Source organism: Salvelinus alpinus, chromosome 4, assembly GCF_045679555.1.
Source record: "Salvelinus alpinus chromosome 4, SLU_Salpinus.1, whole genome shotgun sequence".
Lineage (NCBI taxonomy): Eukaryota > Metazoa > Chordata > Actinopteri > Salmoniformes > Salmonidae > Salvelinus > Salvelinus alpinus.
Window position 1 is genome coordinate 60457301 of NC_092089.1, and position 23599 is coordinate 60480899.

The window sequence follows — 23599 nt, forward strand, 5'->3', positions numbered from 1 at the left end:
TGCACGCCTCCTGAGTCGGACTTGAAGTACACTCCGAATATCTCTTCTCCGCCAGAAGTGTTTTGGAGCAGCCTCTGGAATAAATGCAATTGCCCTGGGGGGTACGAACAAAGGATCCAATTCGCGAAAGTCGTATTCCTGTTGTAATGCTCGTGAGTTACCGCTGCTCTGATATCCAAAAGTTATTTCCGGCTGTATGTAATTACACAAAAATAATTCTGGGGTAATAATGTAAGAAGTAACAACAACAACAAAAAATACTGCAAAGTTGCTTAGAAGCTAGAAGCAGAGCTGCCATATCTGTCGGCGCCATCTTAATCCATTTCAGGTCTCTCCAGAGATGTTCGATCGGGTTCGAGTCCGGGCTCTGGCTGGGCCACTCAGTATTTCAGACTATCGCTCCAGTCTGAGGTACTGAGCACTCTGTACTTTGCTCTGTTCATCTTTGCCTCGATCCTGACTAGTCTCCCAGTCCCTTCTGCTGAAAAGCATCCTCATAGCATGATGCTGCCACCACCATGCTTCACCGTAGGGATGGTGCAAGGTTTCCTCCAGGCCAAAGTGTTCAATCTTGATTTCATCAGACCAGAGAATCTTGTTTCTCATGGTCTGAGATTCTTTAGGTGCCTTTTGGCAAACTCCAAGCGGGCTGTCATGTGCCTTTTACTGAGGTTTGGCTTCCATCTGGCCGCTCTACCATAAAGGCCTGATTGGTGGACTACAGCAGAGATGATGGTTGTCCTTCTGGAAGCTTCTCACATCTCCACAGAGAAACTCTTAAGCTCTGTCAGAGTGACCATCGGGTTCTTGGTCACCTCCCAGACCAAAGCCCTTCTCCCCCGATTTCTCAGTTTGGCTGGGAGACCAGTCTTGGTGGTTCCAAACTTCTTCCATTTCAGAATGATTGGAGGCCACTGTGTTCTTGGGGACCTTCAATGCTGCAGAAATGTTTTGGTACCCTTCCCCAGATCTGTGCCTCGACACAATGCTGTCTCGGAGCTCTACGGACAATTCCTTCGACGTCATGACTTGGTTTTTGCTCTGACATGCACTGTCAACTGTGGGACCTTATATAGACAGATGTGTGCTTTTCTAAATCATGTCCAATCAATTTAATTTACCACAGGTGGACTCCAATCAAGTTGTAGAAACATCTCAAGGATGATCAATGGAAACAGGATGCACCTAAGCTCATTTTCGAGTCTCATATCAAAGGGTCTGAATACTTATGTAAATAAGGTTTTTGTGTTTTTTATTTGTAATAAATGTGCAGAAATTTCTAAAAAAACTTTTTTTTAAAAACTTTGTCATTATGTGGCATTGTGTGTAGAATGCTGGGGATTTTTATTTATTTAATCAATTTTAGAATAAGGCTGTAACGTAACAAAATGTGGAAAAAGTCAAGGGGTTTGAATATTTTCCGAAGGCGCTGTGGATAATGATGAAATCATGTAGATGTCCCATGCCTCTGCTCTCTCTGTTCTCTCTGCTCTTGCACCTCAAGGTGCTTATGCACAGCCAATTACCTCTGGTGAAGTGAGCCCCTCATCACTGATAAAAATTATAAATGACATGTGAACATGGGGCAAGGGCTAGGGCTAAGGCTAGGACTGAGGCTAGGGCTGGGGGCTAGAGCTAGGGCTGGGTGCTAGAGCTAGGCCTGAGTCTCGGACTAAGGCTGGGACTGAGACTAGGGCTGGGGGCTAGAGCTAGGGCTGAGACTGGGACTGGGGGCTAGGGCTGAGTTTGGGACTGAGTGCTCGGGGCTAGAGCTAGGGCTGGGACTGGGGATTGTAGTAGAGGAAATAGGGCTTGTCTATACCCTAGGCAACACAATGACTAGAGTCTGGTTTCAATTATGGACTCTTTTGGCATAGAGGAACTACTTCACTGCCTACGTCGATAAGGAAGAAAAAAATTATTTGGGAACTCTCCCAACATATCACGAGGCCAGAACATTGTGGTTCAAAACCAAAGTTTGCAGTCTAAACTTTTGCAGTTGTTTTAGTCAAGGTAGTTGACGCAAACTAGCCACTTACGAAATGCACTCATTAAAAAGAACCTCTGTGATCTCCATCTTGCTAGCTAATCTTTTGTATTTTATTCAAGAGGATAAATAGTGACGTAGGCAGCGACGTAGTTCCTCAGACCCTAGTCACTGTTTCCAAGGGTCAGGTTTTCCAGACTAATATACTGCTTGAGGTAACTACTCTAACTAGATACCTGGATGCTGTGCTGATGGAGATCTGATTCACCCCTTCCCTCCACCTTCCGTTCCATTATGACTCTATGTGGTTAGCATGATAGCCCCCAGCTATTTGATGCATTTGATTGTAATTGGCTGAGTGGTAGGTGGAAGGTGCTGTGGTGACATGTTCCTAATAGCTGTACTTTAATCTACAGGAGCACATTAATAGCCATGCTACATCACAGCAGGTTGCTTTAGCTCCCAGCCACATCTGTCTGTCTGCCAACTTCACTCTGAAATGAATATTTTTCTAATTTGTATCCAAAGGCCCTGCAGTGTTTACTGTGTAATATCTGATACGGGTATCTTACTGAAGGTGGTATAACCTTTTACTCTTGAAAATTAGGAGACTCTAAGATAGAATAGAATGTGGTGTTGTGGATAGATAAGCTCTTTATATGTTTCTTGGAAACATCTAAGGGATCTCTGCTGACAGTCTGTTTTTCCTGCCCACTGAAGGATAGGCAATGACAAGACCCTAGGAGGCTCTTCTCTTGTTGAACATGACATTAGTAGCAGATTTCCTATAATGGATGCTCCCCATGATGTGCAGGCAGCCATAGGCCATGCATTCCATAGGGTTTAAACACAACATCTGCTTTTCAAGTGTGTGTGTATATGTGCATGCGTGTGTGCGTGCTACTTGCTTGTGTGTGAGAGAGAGAAAGACACCAGACACGGAGGAAGAGGAAGCCATCCCATCACGCCGGGTGGCTGGGCTTAGGGCTGGAGATTGACTGTTATTCAGAGCTTCACCAATGCTTTTTCTACTGTGTGTGTCTTTGTGTGTGTGTTTGCATTGGCCCACCTCTGAGAACATCCCTCCTGAGATAAAGGGGAAGGACTTTGGGTACTCCACCTGCAGTTCAACATCAAAAGATTGCTCAGTCCACATTTATAGCATTGTATAAACAGGATTTAAAGTAATACGGAAAGAAGTTAAACAGCTCTTATTTTCAAAACATTTTATCTATGTTATTTTCTCTAGGTGGTTTACTTGTTTAACGTGGCATAAGCCAGTATAAATTTGCTGCTATAAAATGATTGCATCATACCAATTACATCTCAATCAGATGGAACTGGCGAGGTCCAAAAGAACAGGTGGTGACGTCCACTTCCAAACCCAAAGAACAGACTGTTGTTTTTGCCAAGGATTATCCATCAATTAAAGCAGATGCTTTTCCTTTCAATTTTTCGCATCACAAGGACCACAGCATAACCACACTGAACAAATAATTGCAACATGTACAAGTGTTGGTCCCATGTTTCATGAGCTGGAATAAAAGATCCCAGAAATGTTCCTTACGCACCAAAAGCGTATTACTCTCAAATTTTGTGCACACATTTGTTTACGTCCCTGTTAGTGAGCATTTATCTTTAGGTTTCAAGCGCAGAGCACAGCAGGTGTTTAATGAAAGGGACCATAGGAGGAGGCAGGTAGCTGGGTCCAGGGGCAGGAAGAAGGTCATACACGGTAGGTCCAAAATGGCAACAGTACAGGCAGGGAATAGGCAAAAGGCGTCGAGAGTGAGGCAGGCAAAAACTATCATACACAGGAGGAGAGAAGGACGGGAAAAAAACAGCTCAGAATAAAAGTGTCTCAAAACAAACAATACCTCATAGTGGAACTGAACTAAATAGTGTGGGATGATGACATGCAGGTGTGTGAACAGGTGATTAGAATTCCGGGTGATTGGAATCTGGGGAGTGAGCTGGAAAGTGGGCTGCGTTCCGGGGATCTAAGTGTTTGGGAGTGTGAGCTGGACGCAGATGTCCAGCTCTCTTTTGACAAGATAATACATCCACCTGACAGTTGTGGCATATCAAGAAGCTGATTTAACAGCCTGATCATTACACAGGTGCACCTTATGCTTGGGACAATAAAAGACACTCTAATGTTCAGTTTTGTCACACAACACAATGCCACAGATGTTGACATGCTGACTGCAGGAATGTCCACCAGAGATGTTTCCAGAGAATGTAATGTTAATTTCTCTACCATGAGCCGCCTTCAACGTCGTTTTAGAGAATTTGTCAGTACATCCAACTGGCCTCACAACCGTAGACCATCTATGTGTATGGCATCGTGTGTGGGCAAGCGGTTTGCTGATGTCAAAGTTGTGAACAGACTGCCCCATGGTAGCGGCGGGGTTATGGTATTGGCAGGCATAAGCCACGGACAACAAACACAACTGCATTTTATCATTGGCAATTTGAATGCAGAGCGATACTGTGATGAGATCCTGGGGCCCATTGTCACCTCATGTTTCATGCACGGCCCCATGTTGCAAGGATCTGTACACAATTCCTGAAAGCTGAGAATGACCCAGTTCTTCCATGGCCTTCGTACTAACAGATGTGTCGCCCATTGAGCATGTTTGGGATGCTCTGGATCGATGTGTACAACAGCAACTTCGCACAGCCTTTGAAGAGGAGTGGGAAAACATTCCACAGGCCACAATCAACAGCCTTATCAACTCTATGAGAAGGAGAGGTGTCGCGCTGCATGAGGAAAGTGGTGCAACACTCCAAACTGCCTCTGGAAGCAACGTCAGCACAAGAAATGTTCGTCGGGAGTTTCATGAAATCCATCCATGGCCAAGCACCCGCACACAAGCCTAAGATCATCATGCACAATGCCAAGCGTCAGCTGGAGTGGTGTAAAGCTCGCCGCCATTGGACTCTGGAGCAGTGGAAATGTGTTCTCTGGAGTGATGAATCACGCTTCACCATCTGGCAGTCCGGGTTTGGCGGATGCCAGGAGAACGCTACATACCGGAATACATAGTACCAACTGTAAAGTTTGCTGGAGGAGGAATAATGGTCTAGGACTGTTTTTTATGGTTTGGGCTAGGTCCCTTAGTTCCACGGGTTGGCTAGCCCCTTTAGTTCGGGCTAGGGCTAGGCCCCTTAGTTCCAGTGAAGGGAAATATTCATGCTACAGCATACAATGACATTCTAGACAATTCTGTGCTTCCAAATTTGTGGAAACCATTTAGGGAAGGCCCTTTCCTGTTTCAGGATGACAATGCCCCCGTGCACAAAGAGAGGTCAATACAGTAATGGTTTGTTGAGATCAGTGTGGAAGAACTTGACTGGCCTGCACAGAGCCCTGACCTCAAGCCCATCGAACACCTTTGGGATGAATTGGAACTCCGACTGCGAGTCAAGGACTAATTACGCAACATCAGTGGCCGACCTCACTAATGCTCTTGTGGCTGAAAATGAAGCAAGTCCCCGCAACAATGTTCCAACATCTAGCGGAAAGCCTTCCCAAAAGAGTGGAGGCTGTTATAGCAGCAAAGGGGGGACCAACTCCATATTAATGCCCATGATTTTGGAATGAGAAATGAGATGTTGACGAGCAGGTGTCCACATACCTTTGGTCATGTAGTGTATTTCCTGTCCTAAGAGAGATGTAAGGATGCCTAGAGTAACAGTTGGAGGAAGACAGCAGAGAAACAAGGTGAAGGAGGGACAGGGGAGGGATACACAGGGGCACAGGGAGTCACTGTGAATTAATTTTTTCAATATGAAAAGTACAATTTGATTTATCTGTATCCTGTTAATCTGTCATCTGGAGATGTAGACTTGGCAGACCCGGCCGCTTGGCAGCCCTCACTCCTGCACAGCTGGCTTTCCACTCACTCCACATTTTCCAGCCTTTGATATTGATATAGATGTAACCGAAGTCAGCCATGGGTCCGCCACCCCCCCGATAGCCCCATCCACCCAGGCCATGTCCAACTATTGTTCCAAGGCCTGTTCTCCCAGTCCAAGGACAAGCTGGCCAAACACTCACACACTGCTCCCACACAGGCCTCCTGCAGATTACCTGGCCTCTACCTGCTGCTCCAGACCATGGAGCAGAGAACAGCCTGCCTTTAGCCTGCCCTAACCCTCCCGGCCCAAGCCAACGCATGTGGAGAGGAGAGAGCTGGCTACAGCCTGGAACAGAACAGAACAGCCCAGCCCAACTAACAGATGACTGGACTGGAAAGAGCCTTTGATGGAGGAGGAGTGTACAGCTGGAGATCAAAGACAAATAGCTCTGTGGCAGATCAGATCACAATCTTTTGGGCTTGCTTAATTTGTGCAAAACCAGGAATATGTTGTTATATAAAGGCTGTGCCATTTGTCAAATGAATAGATGCCCTTGTAGACAATCATTGAAAGAAAAACTACACGTCTTGGCAATGTTGACTGTATAGGAATAAGGATGTAGCCTAGGCCCCTGTCATGGCAGTAGATAAACAGGGCATCTCTGATTCCCTCATATGTCAGAGTTTACACCAGAGGTTGGCTCCACAATTCTATGTTTATCCTCCTGGGCTTGTGTCTATTCTCTATTTTCTAACCTAGCCTACAGCTGACCTCTCCAGTGGCAGAGTGGTGTAGCCTCGGACTGAGTTTCTCTCTCTCTCCTCTCTTTGAAATCAGGCGGAGTGAAAAAACCCTAATTGGTGTCCAGGCCTCCCCCTAGCCCCCCCGCTCCCCACCTCTGCAGTCAAACACCAGGGTTTGCTTTCATCTCATGAAAGCGGTGCTGCTCTCTGATCCCTGTATGTGCTGGGCGGCTCATTTGGCATGCAGGGTGTGTGTCGGTCTGCCACGGAGCCTGGGGAGGCTGAGACTCTTCTCCTCTCCTCTCTGACCAGCTAGAGCCAGAACCAAAGTCTAGCTCACACCGCCCTGGTCCCATATCCTCCCCCCTAACAACCCCCTCTCACATGCTGGGCCTCAGTCCCTCCCTCTACCCATGCACCCTGGCCTGCACTGACAGCCCCCTCTCAGATCACGGCTGCAGTAGAGCCTGGGCCTCCTATATGTAGGACACCTCTAATGGCTCTCTCTCTCTTTCTGTGTCTTTCTCTCTTTCTTTCTTTCTCTCTCTCTATTCCCCTCCTTCAATCCTCCAGACATTGAAAATAGAACTACTATGTTTTGACTTTAGTTATACTGTTAACTGACTGCAGCCCTTTGAATTGATTCATTAGATAATAGCTGTTTAATTATCAATATATTAGAATTGTTATTTTTTATGTATCATGCTTACTTAGCATTTTTATTTCTCACTCAGACGCTGGAGCTGGTTACTTTATTGTGTGCCATTATGTGACTCAGTCCATAGTTTACCTTACCCCTCATCTCTCTGGCATACCCTCTTGTGTGTTTTATGTTTCACAGACCTGTCAAGCCACTCAGGTGTCTGTCCGCCTGCCACCAGCTCTCTCTCTCTCTCTCTCTCTCTCTCTCTCTCTCTCTCTCTCTCTCTCTCTCTCTCTCTCTCTCTCTCTCTCTCTCTCTCTCTCTCTCTCTCTCTCTCTCTCTCTCTCTCTCTCTCTCTCTCTCTCTCTCTCAATTCAATTCAATTCAATTCAAGGGGCTTTATTGGCATGGGAAACATGTGTTAACATTGCCAAAGCAAGTGAGGTAGATATTATACAAAAGTGAAATAAACAATACAAATTAACAGTAAACATTACACATACAGAAGTTTCAAAACAATAAAGACATTACAAATGTTATATTATATATATACAGTGTTGTAACAATGTACAAATGGTTAAAGCACACAAGTTAAAATAAATAAGCATAAATATGGGTTGTATTTACAATGGTGTTTGTTCTTCACTGGTTGCCCTTTTCTTGTGGCAACAGGTCACAAATCTTGCTGCTGTGATGGCACACTGTGGAATTTCTCCCAGTAGATATGGGAGTTTATCAAAATTGGATTTGTTTTCAAATTCTTTGTGGATCTGTGTAATCTGAGGGAAATATGTCTCTCTAATATGGTCATACATTGGGCAGGAGGTTAGGAAGTGCAGCTCAGTTTCCACCTCATTTTGTGGGCAGTGTGCACATAGCCTGTCTTCTCTTGAGAGCCATGTCTGCCTACGGCGGCCTTTCTCAATAGCAAGGCTATGCTCACTGAGTCTGTACATAGTCAAAGCTTTCCTTAAGTTTGGGTCAGTCAGTCAGTCTCTCTCTCTCTCTCTCTCTCTCTCTCTCTCTCTCTCTCTCTCTCTCTCTCTCTCTCTCTCTCTCTCTCTCTCTCTCTCTCTCTCTCTCTCTCTCTCTCTCTCTCTCTCTCTCTCTCTCTCTCTTCCCACTGTGCTACTCTCAACAAACTGCAATGCTAAATATATAATTTTCTCTGTCTTGGTCACAGTCGGCAGAATTAGTTTTTATTACATTTCACTCAACTCGCAGGCAAAATGTTTTACTCTTCTGTATGTGCATGCGGCTGCCTGCCTTTGTGACTTCCTCTCATAAATCCACTCTTTTTCCCTGTCCCCTCACTAGCTAGAGCTGTTAATTGTGCTGTGTGAGTCCACAGTCTGTTGCCCCCTGTTAAAGGTGCAATGGCCATTTCAATTAATGATATATTTCCATTAATTCCTGAAGAACATAACTCACAAATGCCCCACAAGCTACCATTTGGCTGAAGATAGAATGACAGATTGTGACTTTAAGGCAGCCTGTCTGTCTGTTTCTATAGAAGGTTTCAGCAGGTAAAATGTATCCTCTAGCCATGAGTTAGGTATGACCTAACATATCATGAGACCAAAGCACAGATGTAGGAAATTGTACAAAAGGAAACTGTCTGTTCAGGAAAATAGATTAAACGTGAGGAAATGTAATGTTGAACTGTCTGGCATCAGATGGGCTTTGAAATTATGAAACATCTCCATTATGTATTTATGATGTGTTTGCATTTGCTGACAGTCTAACGGTGGTGCGGCTGTTTTCTTGGAATAAATTCACAACAGAAAGTCTCAATAAAGAGCCATTCCAGTTCATTTAAACTGATGGAGAAGCTAAATAGAACCCAACTAACGCTCTGCTGTTGGCTAAATTGCTTTGAAATTGAAAAATGGAAATGCAGTAAGATGGAAAAAGACAAATCTTGGATACATAATCTTGTTTCCCTACTCACAATCATTGATTAGTACATTTTTTGCCGTATGGTTTTAAGAAAGTTTGTCGATTTTGACATTGAATTAGGTCATATAGCCTACAGACGTGGTAGACCACTGTAGGATAGGACTTTACTCAGACGCTCGCTAAAACCACATTGCAACACTTCCCGTGGGAGCAGTAGGCATAAAACATGTCTTCAACATATGTGTTACATACATCCAGTTTATAATTCTAGAATAGAATATGTTGTATTTTTAAGCAGTCTTGCTCTTCGGTGCACTTACAAAAAAAGATGTATTTCTACACACTCAATTATCCCCTGTAGTCCTCGACTGTTTGTATCTCTGATATGATATGAGCAACAGGATGTCATTTATTACAGGATGTCTTTCATCTGTTCACAATGTGACAGACACGTTATTAGTCGGCAGCTTGATGTGGTGCTGTACATTCCAGCCTCCTGCCAGTGATAGATACAGCTTGCCATATAGACACTAAAACATAGCTCACCTGCCTGCCTTACCTGCTCTGTTATTATGTAAATATATCATCCTGGTCAATTCAAAGAGAATGCATATACAGTAGCTTGAAGTGCTTTATCTAAATGGACAAAGTGTAGAGTTATTGCCAGATTTCATACCAAGACACAAAGTGCATATTACAGATGTAGGATCTTAATTTGAGACAGTTTGCTACAGCAATAAAAATAATCCTGCTGCAACAGGAAATGAGAATTATTATGTGGATTATAATTAATGGAGATTTTTGTAGGGGATGATCATTTCAAAGTGGAAATTACAAATTACAAGTTTTAAAGTACTCCTGGAACAGGGTGATCAAATTAAGATTATACATCTGTACATACTCTTAAAGAGGGGGCTTGGGGAGGGATTGGGGAACCTGCTTCATCTGACTGTCAGTCTCCATCATAAGTGTACCGGGTCCACAGGGCGGCCATTTTTTTAAGTGCAAATGAGCAACCCCGGGAAGAAAAGAAAAGACAGAGAAAGAAAGAAAGAGAAAAAAATGTCTGGAAGCTCTGCAAATTATTTATGTTCTTATAAATCCCTCTATTTTTTTGCCTTGCAATGAAAAGGATAGAAGGACAGAATAACACTGCAATACCAAGCCTTCCCAGGGTAAGCCATTCCCCCCTCCTGCACCCAAGACAAAGACGGAGGACAAAGATGCCTCGCAGCATATTCATCTCCATGTATGGCTTATGCCATGTAGGCATGCTGCTGTATGTTCCATACAAACAGAGGCTGGCGTTTGATGTTTACACTGCCTCATTTACTCCACTGGCCTATATTATGCCTTTGTTGTGAATTATAATTATAGCATACAGTGTATTGTAGAGGGAGTGAAGTCACATTCTGTACATCAGATGTACAGTATTCATTTAGATCATGATATTTTGACATGTCAAGAGTCACTTGTTTAGTGACATCTCTGCGATCATATACATGCGACTTGACTCTGCTTTGCTCATTCCATGATTCATGAAAAACAATGCTAAATGAAACTAGCGCAGTAATCCACCATTCACTATGCATCTCGACATCTCCTCCCTCCCCTTTGTCTAAAGTATCATCTCTCAGGCTGGCGTATGTTGTGCTAAGCCATTTAGAGTGGCTTTCTGTGTTCTGGAGAAGGACCAGCACCTCCTGTTTGGTTAGGAGCCTCAGCAGATGCCTGTTCATAGGCAGCCAAAGCAGACTGGAGGAGTAGGAGGAAGCAGGGGGGGACTGACTACAGTGAGGGACTCACTACCTGAGAGGGGTTAATTAAATCATAGGAGTGATGTGTGTAAGGGTCTGCTGGGACAACCAGGTGTCATCCAATGGCCAGGTAGTTGACACCTAAATGACTTGGGATGATACCACATGTCAGCCATCTTGATCGCCTGGGATGTTTTGTTTAGTGGCTTTATAGATTTTTAAGAGACTGCAATTTTATCTTCAATCTTTTCGATATCAGCCTGCAAACATTGCTGTGAAGACAAATTCAACAGAAAATCTTGTCATGTTAAATGCTATTGTTTTTACGACGAAATCCATTCTTAGACACACCCCACCTGCCTCAGATAGACAGCATCTCCTCTATACTAGCTTCCACTTAGTGATGTCACAGAAGTTTGTGTTTATGTGGGCTGAGCGACACCCCCGGATCTCACACGTCTCGTCTGACATTTGTAGATGTTTATTCTCCGCCATCTGTCTTTGACAAATAACTTCAAGCGGAGCTGCTACAATAAAGTAGGTCTGGCTTCCTAAGCACTTCATAGTGGCTGCTGCCTTGTCAATATTCAGAGAGATTCACAGGGAATCACTCAGTCACTCAGCCCCTCCTCTGGGGCTTCCAGCTCTATAGTAAAACCTCCTTCCTCTCAAAGCAGCTGCCACTCATAGCACTGTGTACTGGGTGACAGAAGAAGACAGAAGAAGACAGAGGAAGCCACTACAGCAGTATACTAATACTTCACACAGCATAATCATTGTACAGAGGCCTGTTATTAAAGAGCTCATCAAGCCACTGAACATCATGACTGAACACACAGTGATACAACTACAAACAGTGACTAGACTGTAATTTACTATTGATTGGAACAAACAGTAAATCAATTAGCTAGTGTTATATTATAACTATAGCGGCTGACTTTAATCTCCCTGGGCACAGGATAGCAGGGATTGGGTGTATGAGAACAATGAGCTTCACACTCACCGGGGACCCGTGTGGCTCAGTTGGTACAGCATGATGTTTACAACGCCAGGTTTGTGGGTTTGATTCCCACGGGGGACCGGTATGGAGAAAGAAAAAAAAGTATGAAATGTATGCACTCACTACTGTAAGTCACTCTTAATAAGAGTATCTTGTAAAAATGTAAAATGATCTGGTGGGTGTGGATGGTGTGTGTGAACCCAGATTGCGACAGACATCATGAATGTGATTATTCAGTGGGAGAAGATGGATGCATGCACACAATGGACTCCATCTATGATGCTAATGGTGACAGAGTGCTGTAACACTGTGAGGCAGAGGTGAGAGGTCAGGTGTGTTGGTGCTAATGCACTGTTTTAGTGTCGTAACTGCTGCATTAGCATTGTGTTAGGATGTGCCACATGCTGGATGACACACTTCCGTACCATCCACCCCCACCCAGCTTGATGAGAGCGGTTGCCTGCTTAGGAAGCCGCTCTCCTCAAACTGGGTAGGGGTGGATGGTACGGAAGTGTGTGTGTGTGTGTGTGTGTGTGTGTGTGTGTGTGTGTGTGTGTGTGTGTGTGTGTGTGTGTGTGTGTGTGTGTGTGTGTGTGGTGGCGGTGTACTGCAAATGCGCTGCGACAGCCCGCTCAGCCCCGCTCAGCCCCGCTCTCAGACAATCAGATTAATTGGAGCCGAGGCCATTAGCCGGCTGGAATACATTATTGCTTTTGCCGAAAGAGCAATATCCTAACCTTGTCATCCCAGTCCTTGTTTACCAGAGCAGAGACAGCGTCAGAGCAGAGGAGATGAGGGCTGTGCGTCTGCCCGTCTGCCTGCCTGCCCGACTGCCACTCCCAGACACACTGTCATCTTGTGGCAGTGGCTTTTGGCACGGAGTCTTCTTTCTACTCAAAGTGCCTCTCACTGCTGGTAGGGCAGCTTATTCTCTATGGCCCTACTGACTGTACTTTAAGTGTACGTTTATGTTTTATGTGTATCTATGCGCCCTGGATACAGCTTCAGCCCTGAGGTCAGGGGTGAAGGCTTTAGTGACCATTAACAGTGAGAGCTCAGTGAGCTCAGGATTTGAGGATGATCTCTGCATGGTGTTGTGAGACGACTTCCTGTCTGTCTAAAGCCCTATGTCTGTGTCTCTCTGAGAGATGGCTAGCTGTGTGTTGGTTGGCATGAGTCAGTTAGTGTGATCTAGCCAGATAGTTATCCGTCCACGTGTGAGCGTGACTCAGTGACATGCACAGAGACACGGGCTGGAAGAGCTACTGTTTACTTTTCAGTCTAGTGCAAATACTCATCGCAATCAGTGGCTCTGACGTCTCGCCAGCCACGTGTGTGAGTGTGCGTGCGTGTTTGTGTGTGTGTCTGTGTGTCGGGCTGCAATCCTCTGTTGGGGTAATTAGATGGGCCTTGGTGTGCCTTTCCACACACTCTCCAGATTTTCAGCTCATTTATTTATGTGTTTTCACTGTGAATCCACTCTCCCTTCAATTTATGTTCTCTTGCACCCTGTCAAAACACACTCCTCTTCACTTACCTCCTCCCATCAAGTTTTATTGAATACATTTTTCATTTGTGTGTTTTTCTCTGAGAGTGTTACAGGCAGGTGTTCTCGGAGCCAGAGCGGCTGTGATGATTAATGTCGTTTGGTGTTAATCCTCTCTGCAGGTCCCCTCTGAACCTTTATTGTTGGCCGCCAATAATGAGCGAACTCACTCGTGGCATTCGACGTTCCTGCATATTTACAAGCTAGCACCAGCTGACTCAAGCCATAGGTAAAGTGCTGGCCAACTCTGAATGTTTCCTGTGGTAGATAGCTAATATTCTAACCTTTTTATTATTCAATACCATGCCATGCTTTTCTATGAAATATACAGTATGAGGGATCACAGATATGATTAGCATCAAATCCAAAAGGCACAACTCAACTGACACCATAATAAAAGGAGCCAATTAATGGGCCCATTTTATCAGTGCAACCTGAATACTTGGCTTCGGTAGCATCCCAAATGGCACACATCCCAATGTAGTGCACTACTTTTGACCAGGGCCCACATAGGGCTCTGGTCAAAAGTAGTGCACTATGTAGGGAATAGGGTGCCAATTGGCATGCATTCCTTGCCTTTATGTACATTAGGCCAAGCAAACGGATCACAGATTCATCTCCAACTAATTTGACATAGGCTCTGCTGTTTTCCCCTAAACAGGACGTCATTAAATGGTCAATATGAATACAATAAAGGATTTTCACTTACAGGATTGCTACAATAGCAGGGTGAGTGTTGAGCAGAGCAGGAAGGAAGTTTACATACTAAGAGCTGGCAGCTGGTGCAGAATCGATCTACATTACAGTGATAAATACAGATTGTCATCCTGTTTGCATAACAAACCTGGGCCGTCTACAGCGGCACAGTACAGTATTAGGATGACAGATAATACCCATTTTTACATAACCAATTCCATTTTATAAAGACTCCTCCTAACCATTATGTTTTGTGTAGAGATAGTGGATAAATGGATATTGATATGGTATGAGTGCATTCTGTATCTGCTAGAGGTATTTTTTCTCTCTCTCCCCTCGTCTAAAACCCATGAGTAACGATGGGCAAATTGCTGCTTCATTCGATTCTTAGCAGTAGCTGGAATGAGTGTGTCAGCGTTTGGGATGTGGCTATTCGTAGAGGCCAAGTGGAGGAGGGTGGTCTGACACAGTATGCCCTGCTCCTCTACTCTACTCTGCTCTGCCCTGCCAACACACAGCACAGCATCAGGCCAATGGGACACTGGGGGCCAGGGGAGGGTGCCACGTCTGCTATAGGGAGTCAGGCACAGCACACACTCTCTCACACACAGGCACAGGCAAACACACACACACACACTCACATACACACACCCAAACACACACATTTTTGCTATTTCCCAAAATGGAATGGCTTATTATTTTAATCTCCTTTCCCTCATGGCCAGAGATCTGACATACGTATATTTTCCAGCCCATTCATCATCAGTGGTCAGGAAGGACAGGAGTTCTAGGAAAGCAGGACATTAAACCATTGAATTTCAACACAGCCTTACTCGGCCTGAAGCCTGAATGTGAATGTGGGAGTGCATCCAAACACCAACTCTCACCATCACACCTTTGTTCCCTGCAGGTGAGCTGCCATCAAGGTCAGAGCCCTGTATCCTCTATAACTGATTTGTGTAATTAAAACAGCCGTTATTTCTCTGTTCTCTTAATGGCACATTTAATCTCACTTGGCCAGAGTTTTATTCGCAATAGTTGGAGTCTCTACTAAATTAATCACAGTCATGCAACGTGCTTAATGTGTGTTCCGTTGTTTGCATCTTAATTTACTTAAGGTTTATACCCCTGAGCCGCACATCTATTAGCATTCTCCTCACCTCTCTCCCTCCCTCTCTCTCCCCCTCTCTCTTTCTTTCTCTCTCTCTCCTTTCCCCTCAGACACAAACACAGACCTTTTTGTCATATCCAGAGGATAAATAGTTTTCTAAAATGGTAACCTCGGTAATGAGAGTTTTACCCTCTTTCCAACAGCTGTAATTATATCTGTCATTGACGCAATATTAATACCTAGGCTTGTTCTATTGACTATTACACCTTTGCTAGGGTAGACCAGGATAGCTTAGTGGTTGACATACAGGCAACCCACATACATAATAGTATAGTCAATTGTGACGTACTCAGATAGTCAATGACACTGATACTCCTACATGCTTCAGGACGGACAAACCTGCTACTAAACATGGAAGGATTATGACAGGTGGAGGTGATGTTAATGGTCTCTGTGGTTCAGGATCCAGATGTCCTATTGGCTGAGCCCTGATGACTGGCTGGCTGGCTGGCTGCGGTGGGTCTGTGATGGTGGGAAGCCTTCCAGACCATCGGCTCTAGGATTTAAATTCTGAAATACATGTAGTCTCTGGGCAGTTTGGATAGTTTAGAGTTCAAATTGTGTGACTTTTCAACAGTGCTCTACTTTTTGCTTTTAACTCAAGATAATTCCTGACATCTTGCCCTCTGCTCTTGTTGTGTACTCCAAAACAGAATTTCACATGGTTTTGTGAGATTGTAGAGGGATTTTTTTTCCGCTTTGAATGTTACACCACTCTTAAAACAGGATCAATCTTACTAACAGACCAATGACAAGCCAAGGCTCCAGAGACAAAGGCCTATAATGAAGACAGAAGTGTGTGAATACAACCCAGCAGCTCAGACATGTACAGTAAATACGTAGTTATTGGAGACAGCACATAGACAATGTGTTAATTTACATTTTTCAGCACAAGGTTTCAGTGGCTTTTCAGCATGGCCCCATTGTCTTGGTTGAATTTTAGATCAACCTGGACAGGAATGTTTCAGTAGAGACAGAGCAGAGATAGAGCCTGAGATATCTCTCCACCCCCTCCATATAGGCATGTTTTGGAATGACGGACGACCTGCACTTTGTCTGACCATAATATCCTGAGCAGGAAAAACTCTGGGCCCTAGTGATGACTGAGTGTCTGCACGGCCATGTTAAATCACACTGGTGTAGTGGGGCCAGAGGATGACTCTTTGAGTAGTGCAGAGTAGAGAGGCTGCCTGGCAGGGACAGGGAGTGTGGCGATGTGGAGAGAGCCTCAGTATAATTCATCATGCCTGTACTGTGCTGTGCTGTGCTGAGTGTGACTGGGCAGCAGAAGGCCTCTAAGTGAATTAGGATACTGTTGAAGTCATGCCATCGATCACAGAAATGCTGTGCCCCGTAATTCATTTTCCATAAGTGTAATGGTCATAATTTTGGAGCACCAGGTTTCACGGGGAAGGGTGGGAAGGGGGAGGAGGGCGGGGGGGGGTCTTTACTGAATCCCAGGCGCGTCCTAACAGTGGCCACCCCCCTTCCCCCCCTTCCTCCACCCCCACTCCCCTGAGCACAGTGACTTGTAATTTAATCAATTAAAGGCTATAACAGATTTAGGGGCAAGAGGAAGTGTAGATTATTGGTTTGGAGATCTGCAGCGAGTTATTCTTTGGGGTGATTTATAAAAATAATAGAGTGCACTGCATGCTGAGGATCATTTAATAACACAGGGCGCGCAGAGTGAGAACAGACAAATTATGGATGACACCCCTCCAGCGGTCCAACTCTCACGCTCACTCTCCCTTTTCTCACTCTCTTTCTCTCTTTCTCTCTTCCCACACACAGTCTGTACTACAGACACCACACTCTCACATTCACACACGAGCAAAAGCATTCATACACACACTCAAACATTCACATAGTACTGTATGGCTGATATAACAATGAACGTCTGCATCCTCAGATTCCAGGCTTGGGTGATTCAGTGTCATGGTGATAAAATGATACTGCTAGCCTTATTGAAACAGCTAAGCTAGGCTTTACACCTCAGAGGGTTGAGAGCAGAGCCTGGCAATGAGAAGCAGAGAGCGAGAGAGCCTTTCTCCTTTCCCAGAGAGTCCGTCCAATCAAACAGCGCTCTGAGCACCAGCATAGGTTTCAGTCTCCACAGACCAGCATGCCCGAATTTCTTCATCTATAATTAAGGATTCCACTTTATTGAAGGGTAGAAAATGACAGTTCTGCCCTTGGATATGTGAATCTGGGGGATAAAAGGGAATGGTAATGTAACCTGCTCAGGGTTGCCCAGCACCTCATCAGCAATAGATGTTTAAATAATTAGAAAGTACAAACAAATAAGGAAGAAGCAAGGGGAGAGCAGAGTGATGGCCTTCACTGAATCAATGCGGGACTGGCTCGTCTCAACTGACTCACCACGTTACAACAGCCAGCCAGTTGGCTCCAAAATGTACCCAGGTCTGGTTTAATGAGTCTCCTCCACCATCCACCACCTTCAGATGTTGCCTTGCCTGCCTCTTCTTTTGATAGATCTGTCTCTTCTCTCTCGTCCTGCTGTCTCTCTGGTTCCACTGTCTGAGGCTGGAGGCTAGCCACTCCACGCTCGCCTCATCAATTCCGCCACAGGCCTGTGTCTAGTGGCCTTATTGATCTCGGATTATGGTATCAGTGTAAATAGAAGGAGAAAATCACAAATCGATAGCAGACTGTTCCTTAAAGCTGCCAATTCAGCCAGCTGTGAGCAGTGGGATCATTGGAGGTTGGTCTTGTTGTGACCCTTGATGATCCCATGGGAGATAGCCTTGCTCCCGTATTTTCTTCTCCCTTTCCCATTGTATCTTCTTTTCTGCTAATGACAAGTGAGTACCAGCTGTGTGTGTGTGTGTGTGTGTGTGTGTGTGTGTGTGTGTGTGTGTGTGTGTGTGTGTGTGTGTGTGTGTGTGTGTGTGTGTGTGTGTGTGTGTGTGTGTGTGTGTGTGTGTGTGTGTGTGTGTGTGTGTGTGTGTGTGTGTGTGCGTGCGTGCGTGCGTGCGTGCGTGCGCGCGTGCGTGTGTGTGAGAGAGAGTGGGGGTGGACGTGTTTAATCAGAAGGGACCAGAAGTCCCCACACGAATAGTAAACAAACCAAAAGTTTACCAACTGGGGACATTTTGTTTGTCCCCACGAGGTCAAATGCTTTTTCTATGGGGTTTAGGGTTAAGGTTAGAATTAGTGTTAGGTTTAGAATTACGTTTAAGGGTCAGGGTTAAGAGCTAGGGTTAGTTTTTGGGTTAAGGTTAGGTTTTTGGGTTACGGTTAGGGTTAGGTTTAGGGTTAGGGGTTAGGGAAAATATGATTTTGAATAGGACTGAATTGTGTGTCCCCACAAGGTTATCTGTAGAAGACTGTATGCGTGCGTGTGTGTGTTGCTGGAGAGAGAGAGAGAGATATTGTGAGTGGTTAATATCCCTCTCTTTTTATCTCCACATTGCACCGGCCTGGAAAATTGCTTCATTACTAAACATTGAATATTTATGGTGTAAACACTTCCAAATATCATAACTTTACTTATTTATTAGGTTTTTAATGAATGCTCCAAGTCGTTTGGTTTGTGTAATGACTACATCAGGATTCTGTCTGGGTCTGTCTGGCAGCGTCTTGTTCAAAGAGTTGTACAGAACTGTAGATAATCTGATAATGTGACCGGATGGAATGATACTGTAGAGCTGCCCCAACTCTTTAGACCATGCCTTGACAGAACAGCTCTTAAGAACCTAGACGACTCCAATGAATTAGCTGGCATAAACGGTGAAATATGTGCACTGGAACTGTGTGTGAACTGTGTGAGTTAAAAGTGGTTGGTTTTAGAGTATACTGCTATCCCACTCCCAATGGGCCTCGTGAGGTGCCTGGGACGACAACCTCTCTGCTGGAGAGACATTTTCTTCCTCCCTCTACTCCCAGTCTGTCAGACTGGCTCCCTCCATACAGTTTGTTATGGGATAAGGAGGAAAGCTCATTAATTATGAATGCCATTACTTTGTTTACACATTCATAGTGCTGCATTTGGTGTTCAAATGTAAATGTATGAGATGCATTGTGTGTGGCCCTTTGTTCTTAACCTCCGTGATTACAACACATCCCAGTGCATTGTTTTCATTAGCAACATATGCAACTCTTGTTGTTGTTGTTTTTTTAGCTCTGTTCTTTAATCAAATAATGAATTACGGCAGCAAATAAGTCATTATTTTTCCCCCCTGCCTGCCACGGAATATCATCAGTCTGGATGGAGCAGCCAGTTCCATGGACAGGAGACAATGTTCTAAATGTCTTTATTGTCTGCTGTGATAAAGGCAGCTCAGCACTGAGTGGAGAGAGAGGTTAGAGAGGATAGGACGGTGTTCTGAGAGCAGAGCCTGTTAGCAGGTCAGAGGTTAGTGGGGTAGACTGAGGTGAACACGCTGAAAGCAGACAGCAGCCATTGTTCTCCCGCCCCTTATTTTCCCACATGATTCTGTCATCTGTCAGCCCAGGCTCACCTCCATCAAGTGGAAGAAAGGAAATTAAGTGACCTTACCACGCTGCCATTCTTCACTCTGAAATAGAACATTAGAGCTTCCTTTTTATGAAGTATTTGCATGCACAAGCACCACTTGGAGAGGCTGAGTGGTGAAAGAAAGAATGTCTCCTAGAGGTCTATTTTAAACACTTTAATGGCACCTGGGATAGTAATTACATCTCTTCTTCCAGAGAATGAGTTGGACAACACTTGGGTATTGGAAAAAGCCACAATAGTTCTACTACATAAAACGTATTTTGAATGTAGAAAAAGAGGGCAATCACATAACTATTCCTATAACAATTTATTGTAAACAATGACATGCAGTCGAGACAAGTACTCCGTCGATCTGTCAATGGTTGCCTTATCATTTCCGGTATGCGTTATCTCAGAGTGTTGTGTGTATATGGATGGTTATTTGCTGTTGGCTTGTTCTAGTGCTGGCTCTGTTTGTGCTGACACCATTCTCAGCAAATGAAGGAGAGATCACACAGACAGACAGACAGTGTTGCTGTGCTGGCCCAGACAGACAGACAGACAGACAGACAGACAGTGTTGCTGTGCTGGCCCAGACAGACAGACAGACAGACAGACAGACAGACAGACAGACAGACAGACAGACAGACAGACAGACAGACAGACAGACAGACACAGACAGACAGACAGACAGACAGACAGACAGACAGACAGACAGACAGACAGACAGACAGACAGACAGACAGACAGTGTTGCTGTGCTGGCCCAGACAGACAGACAGTAGTGTTGTGCTGGCCCAACTCCCAAGAGCCTATTGGGCTTGGCCTTGGACTCAGAGCAAGGACATGATGCCATGTGTGCTACTGCTGTGCCATCCTACTGGCAGCGGGCAGTGGCGGGCACTGCCAGGGCAGGCCATAGGAGCACCATGCCACACTACATTACCCACAGGGTCTTGGCCTCTTCCTCTATATTTAATAATTAACCTGACCTGGCTGTGAGCCTCAGAGTCCACTGGTCCTGCTCTCTCTAGCCTTGTACTGTAATCCAGCTTTGGAACCAAACTGCCACTAGGCAAGCCCTGGGGGCAGGGAAGCTAGTGTCTCCTCTAAGGACCTGACCTGGCTCAGACAAGCTGGACATGTTAGCAAAAGGCTATTGGTCCATGGCACAGAATTTGGGTTAAGTGTGGTAATTTAACACATGGCTCTTTTTCACTGCAGAGTTTCGTGCCACCGCTATGTCCCCGAGCTGATCTCCAAGCTGTCTTGGTCATGCGGCCATATGCCCCCTCACCCTGTCACAGAAAAACACAGTCATCAATGGGGTGTTGACAGAAAAGACACCCATCGTTACCCATCATGTTCAATTTCTGCGGTCCTGTCCAGTGTATCTCCGGTCCTATCATATAACCATGCTTTAGGCTGTAGTGGATGGAGTGTCTTTAGAGGGCTTCAGTAGTGTAGTGTGGCTTTTATTGTGTTATAAAGCTTAGGCCTTTGAGGATCCAATAGCTGAACCAGTAGCGTGACAGAGAAGGTTGAAAGAGTGTGGAAGAATAAGTACGTAGGTGGTGAGAAAGCAAACTGCCTCCTTAAGGCATTTATTGTCAACCGCTAGAGCTGTTACTTTCTCCAGCAGTAAAGTACAGTACGCCCCTGCAACATCTTTAGCTAGTCTAGTGTTGACACTTTCAATAGGGAGAATAAATTGCTTATTATAAAGCATTATGTCAATTTCCTTTGTTCTGCAGTTATCTGTTGTGTTTCATGAAAGGGGAAGGGTTTATTTTTACTCGGATTTCAGATACATTATTCTCTGAATAACATTTTGCCCTAGTACAACACAGAGAGAGAGAGAGGGAGAGAGAGAGAGAGAGAGAGAAAGAGAGAGTGCTTGTGTGTGCATGTGTGTGTTAATATGTTTATAGTAGTGTGTATATTAGTGAGCCTCTTTTTACTAGTCTTTACAGTGGTTTGCATGTTGTGACTGGATGTGTGCGTTGGTAGAGTCAGCCTGGTTTATGCTGCTCTGCCTGCATCTCAGGGCTGGATGGAGGGAGAGAGGGATAGAGAGAGGCAGATGGTGCTGTGTGATTGATGGGGCTGTCTCCTGCTGTCTGCAGTCTGTGCGGATCTGGGAGTCATGTCAATGACAGGTGGACTCATCTCGTCCAACTCTGTGTCGCCGCTGAGAGAGCCAGTGCCGCGGCGGAGTGCTGAGCAGAGAGAGCACGGGGCCGGGTGTGTGGCTGGCGCCGAACATGAGGCAGAGCACAAGGCTGCTCTTAGCAAAACGATGACAAAAGAAAGCTGCGTCACAGCGCATCAGTGCATTACTCACTCCAGTGGAATGAGATCAGTCCGGGGTCACAGAGGGCTAGGTAGTGCTGCCGGAATATGAGGCTGGATGAGAACAGCTAAAGTAAAGATTTATCTATCACACAATCTATGTTTATGTATAATATATCTTGCCTTCTTTTTCTCTAAATGTTTTTCTTTATATTTTCTCTCTCTCTCTCTCTCTCTCTCTCTCTCTCTCTCTCTCTCTCTCTCTCTCTCTCTCTCTCTCTCTCTCTCTCTCTCTCTCTCTCTCTCTCTCTCTCTCTCTCTCTCTCTCTCTCTCTCTCTCTCTCTCTCTCTCTCGCTCTCTCTCTCTCTCTGGTACCCAGCATCCCTGTGGCCACGTCTCGGACCACTGACCCGGGCCTCTCCAGCGGCGCCTCGGGCAGCTCCAGCGAATCAGAGAGCAGCTCCGAGTCAGACTCAGATAGTGAGAGCAGCTCCAGTGACAGCGAGTGTAACGGGGCCTCCCGGACCGCCACCCCAGAGGTACAACACAATCACTCCTTACTGTACTGTACCAACCAAGCAGAGTCAGAGTAAAACTAACTGTGCTATCAACCAATACTCAACCAGTGTTATGCCATATAGGGAAACATGTACCCTATTATTTTAGGCTCCGGAAAGACACAATATTACACTAATACCATCTAATATCACTAAAACAACATTTTGATCAAGGGGAGAAAACTTCCCATCTACTCTAATATCCCTATAATTTTGATAGGATTAAACTAGGAGACCGTCTTGTTTTAGACCTCCACTGTAGACTTGCATGACACCTAAAGCAGCTAAAGCACCAGGCAGAGTTGTATTCCACAGAGGGGCAGTCTGTTTGACCCGGGTAAATATTTACCACAGTGCATCTGGGCACCCTCTACAGACCGTGTGACTTCCTGTCCACCAGGGAACAGTCAATGGGAACAGCCAGGAGGACCAGGAAACGGCCCTGTCTGTCTTTAGGGATGTCTATTTTCCTCTCAAAGTGCACTCTACTGATGGTTTACTAAAGACTTTCAGGAGGGCCCAGGTGTTTTCCAGCAGCCATGTTAGATTGTTAATGTAGTATTGCTGCAGGTGCTTTTAACTCCAAAATCCCCCTGCCCAGAACAGCTTAAATCCACCACCCCAACTGATGGGATGTAAAGGCTGGGGCTTTCACAGATGAAATAGTGTGGAAGATTAAATTTTATGAATGCTTGCATCAGACTGGAGAGTGTGTGTGTTAGCCCCAGCTTTACACTCGGTGGTTTTAATGCTTCATTCCTTAGTCAATTCATTTCCAGCACTTCCTTTCCGAATGATTTGCTATCATTTAGGAGATCATTCAAGACTGTCTTTATGATTTCATATGAAAGATTTATACTTGTCTAGGGGCATAATGGTAGAAAACAAACGATGTGAGATAGCATGGTTGATGAAAACATGGCACTCAGAGACTGCCGAATGGCGCAAGGAAATTATGGGAGAG

At 45.1% G+C, this 23599-nt stretch overlaps 1 protein-coding gene across 2 annotated transcripts in view; it reads left to right on the forward strand.

The window, feature by feature from the left end:
• Positions 1-23599, forward strand: part of LOC139574046 (AF4/FMR2 family member 2-like) — a 165114-nt gene that overhangs the window by 123413 nt on the left and 18102 nt on the right. For both annotated transcript variants that reach the window (XM_071398174.1, XM_071398175.1), the window contains one exon: positions 22458-22617. In XM_071398174.1, coding sequence (XP_071254275.1) covers positions 22458-22617 — 160 coding nt within the window. The remainder of the gene's footprint in view (positions 1-22457; positions 22618-23599) is intronic.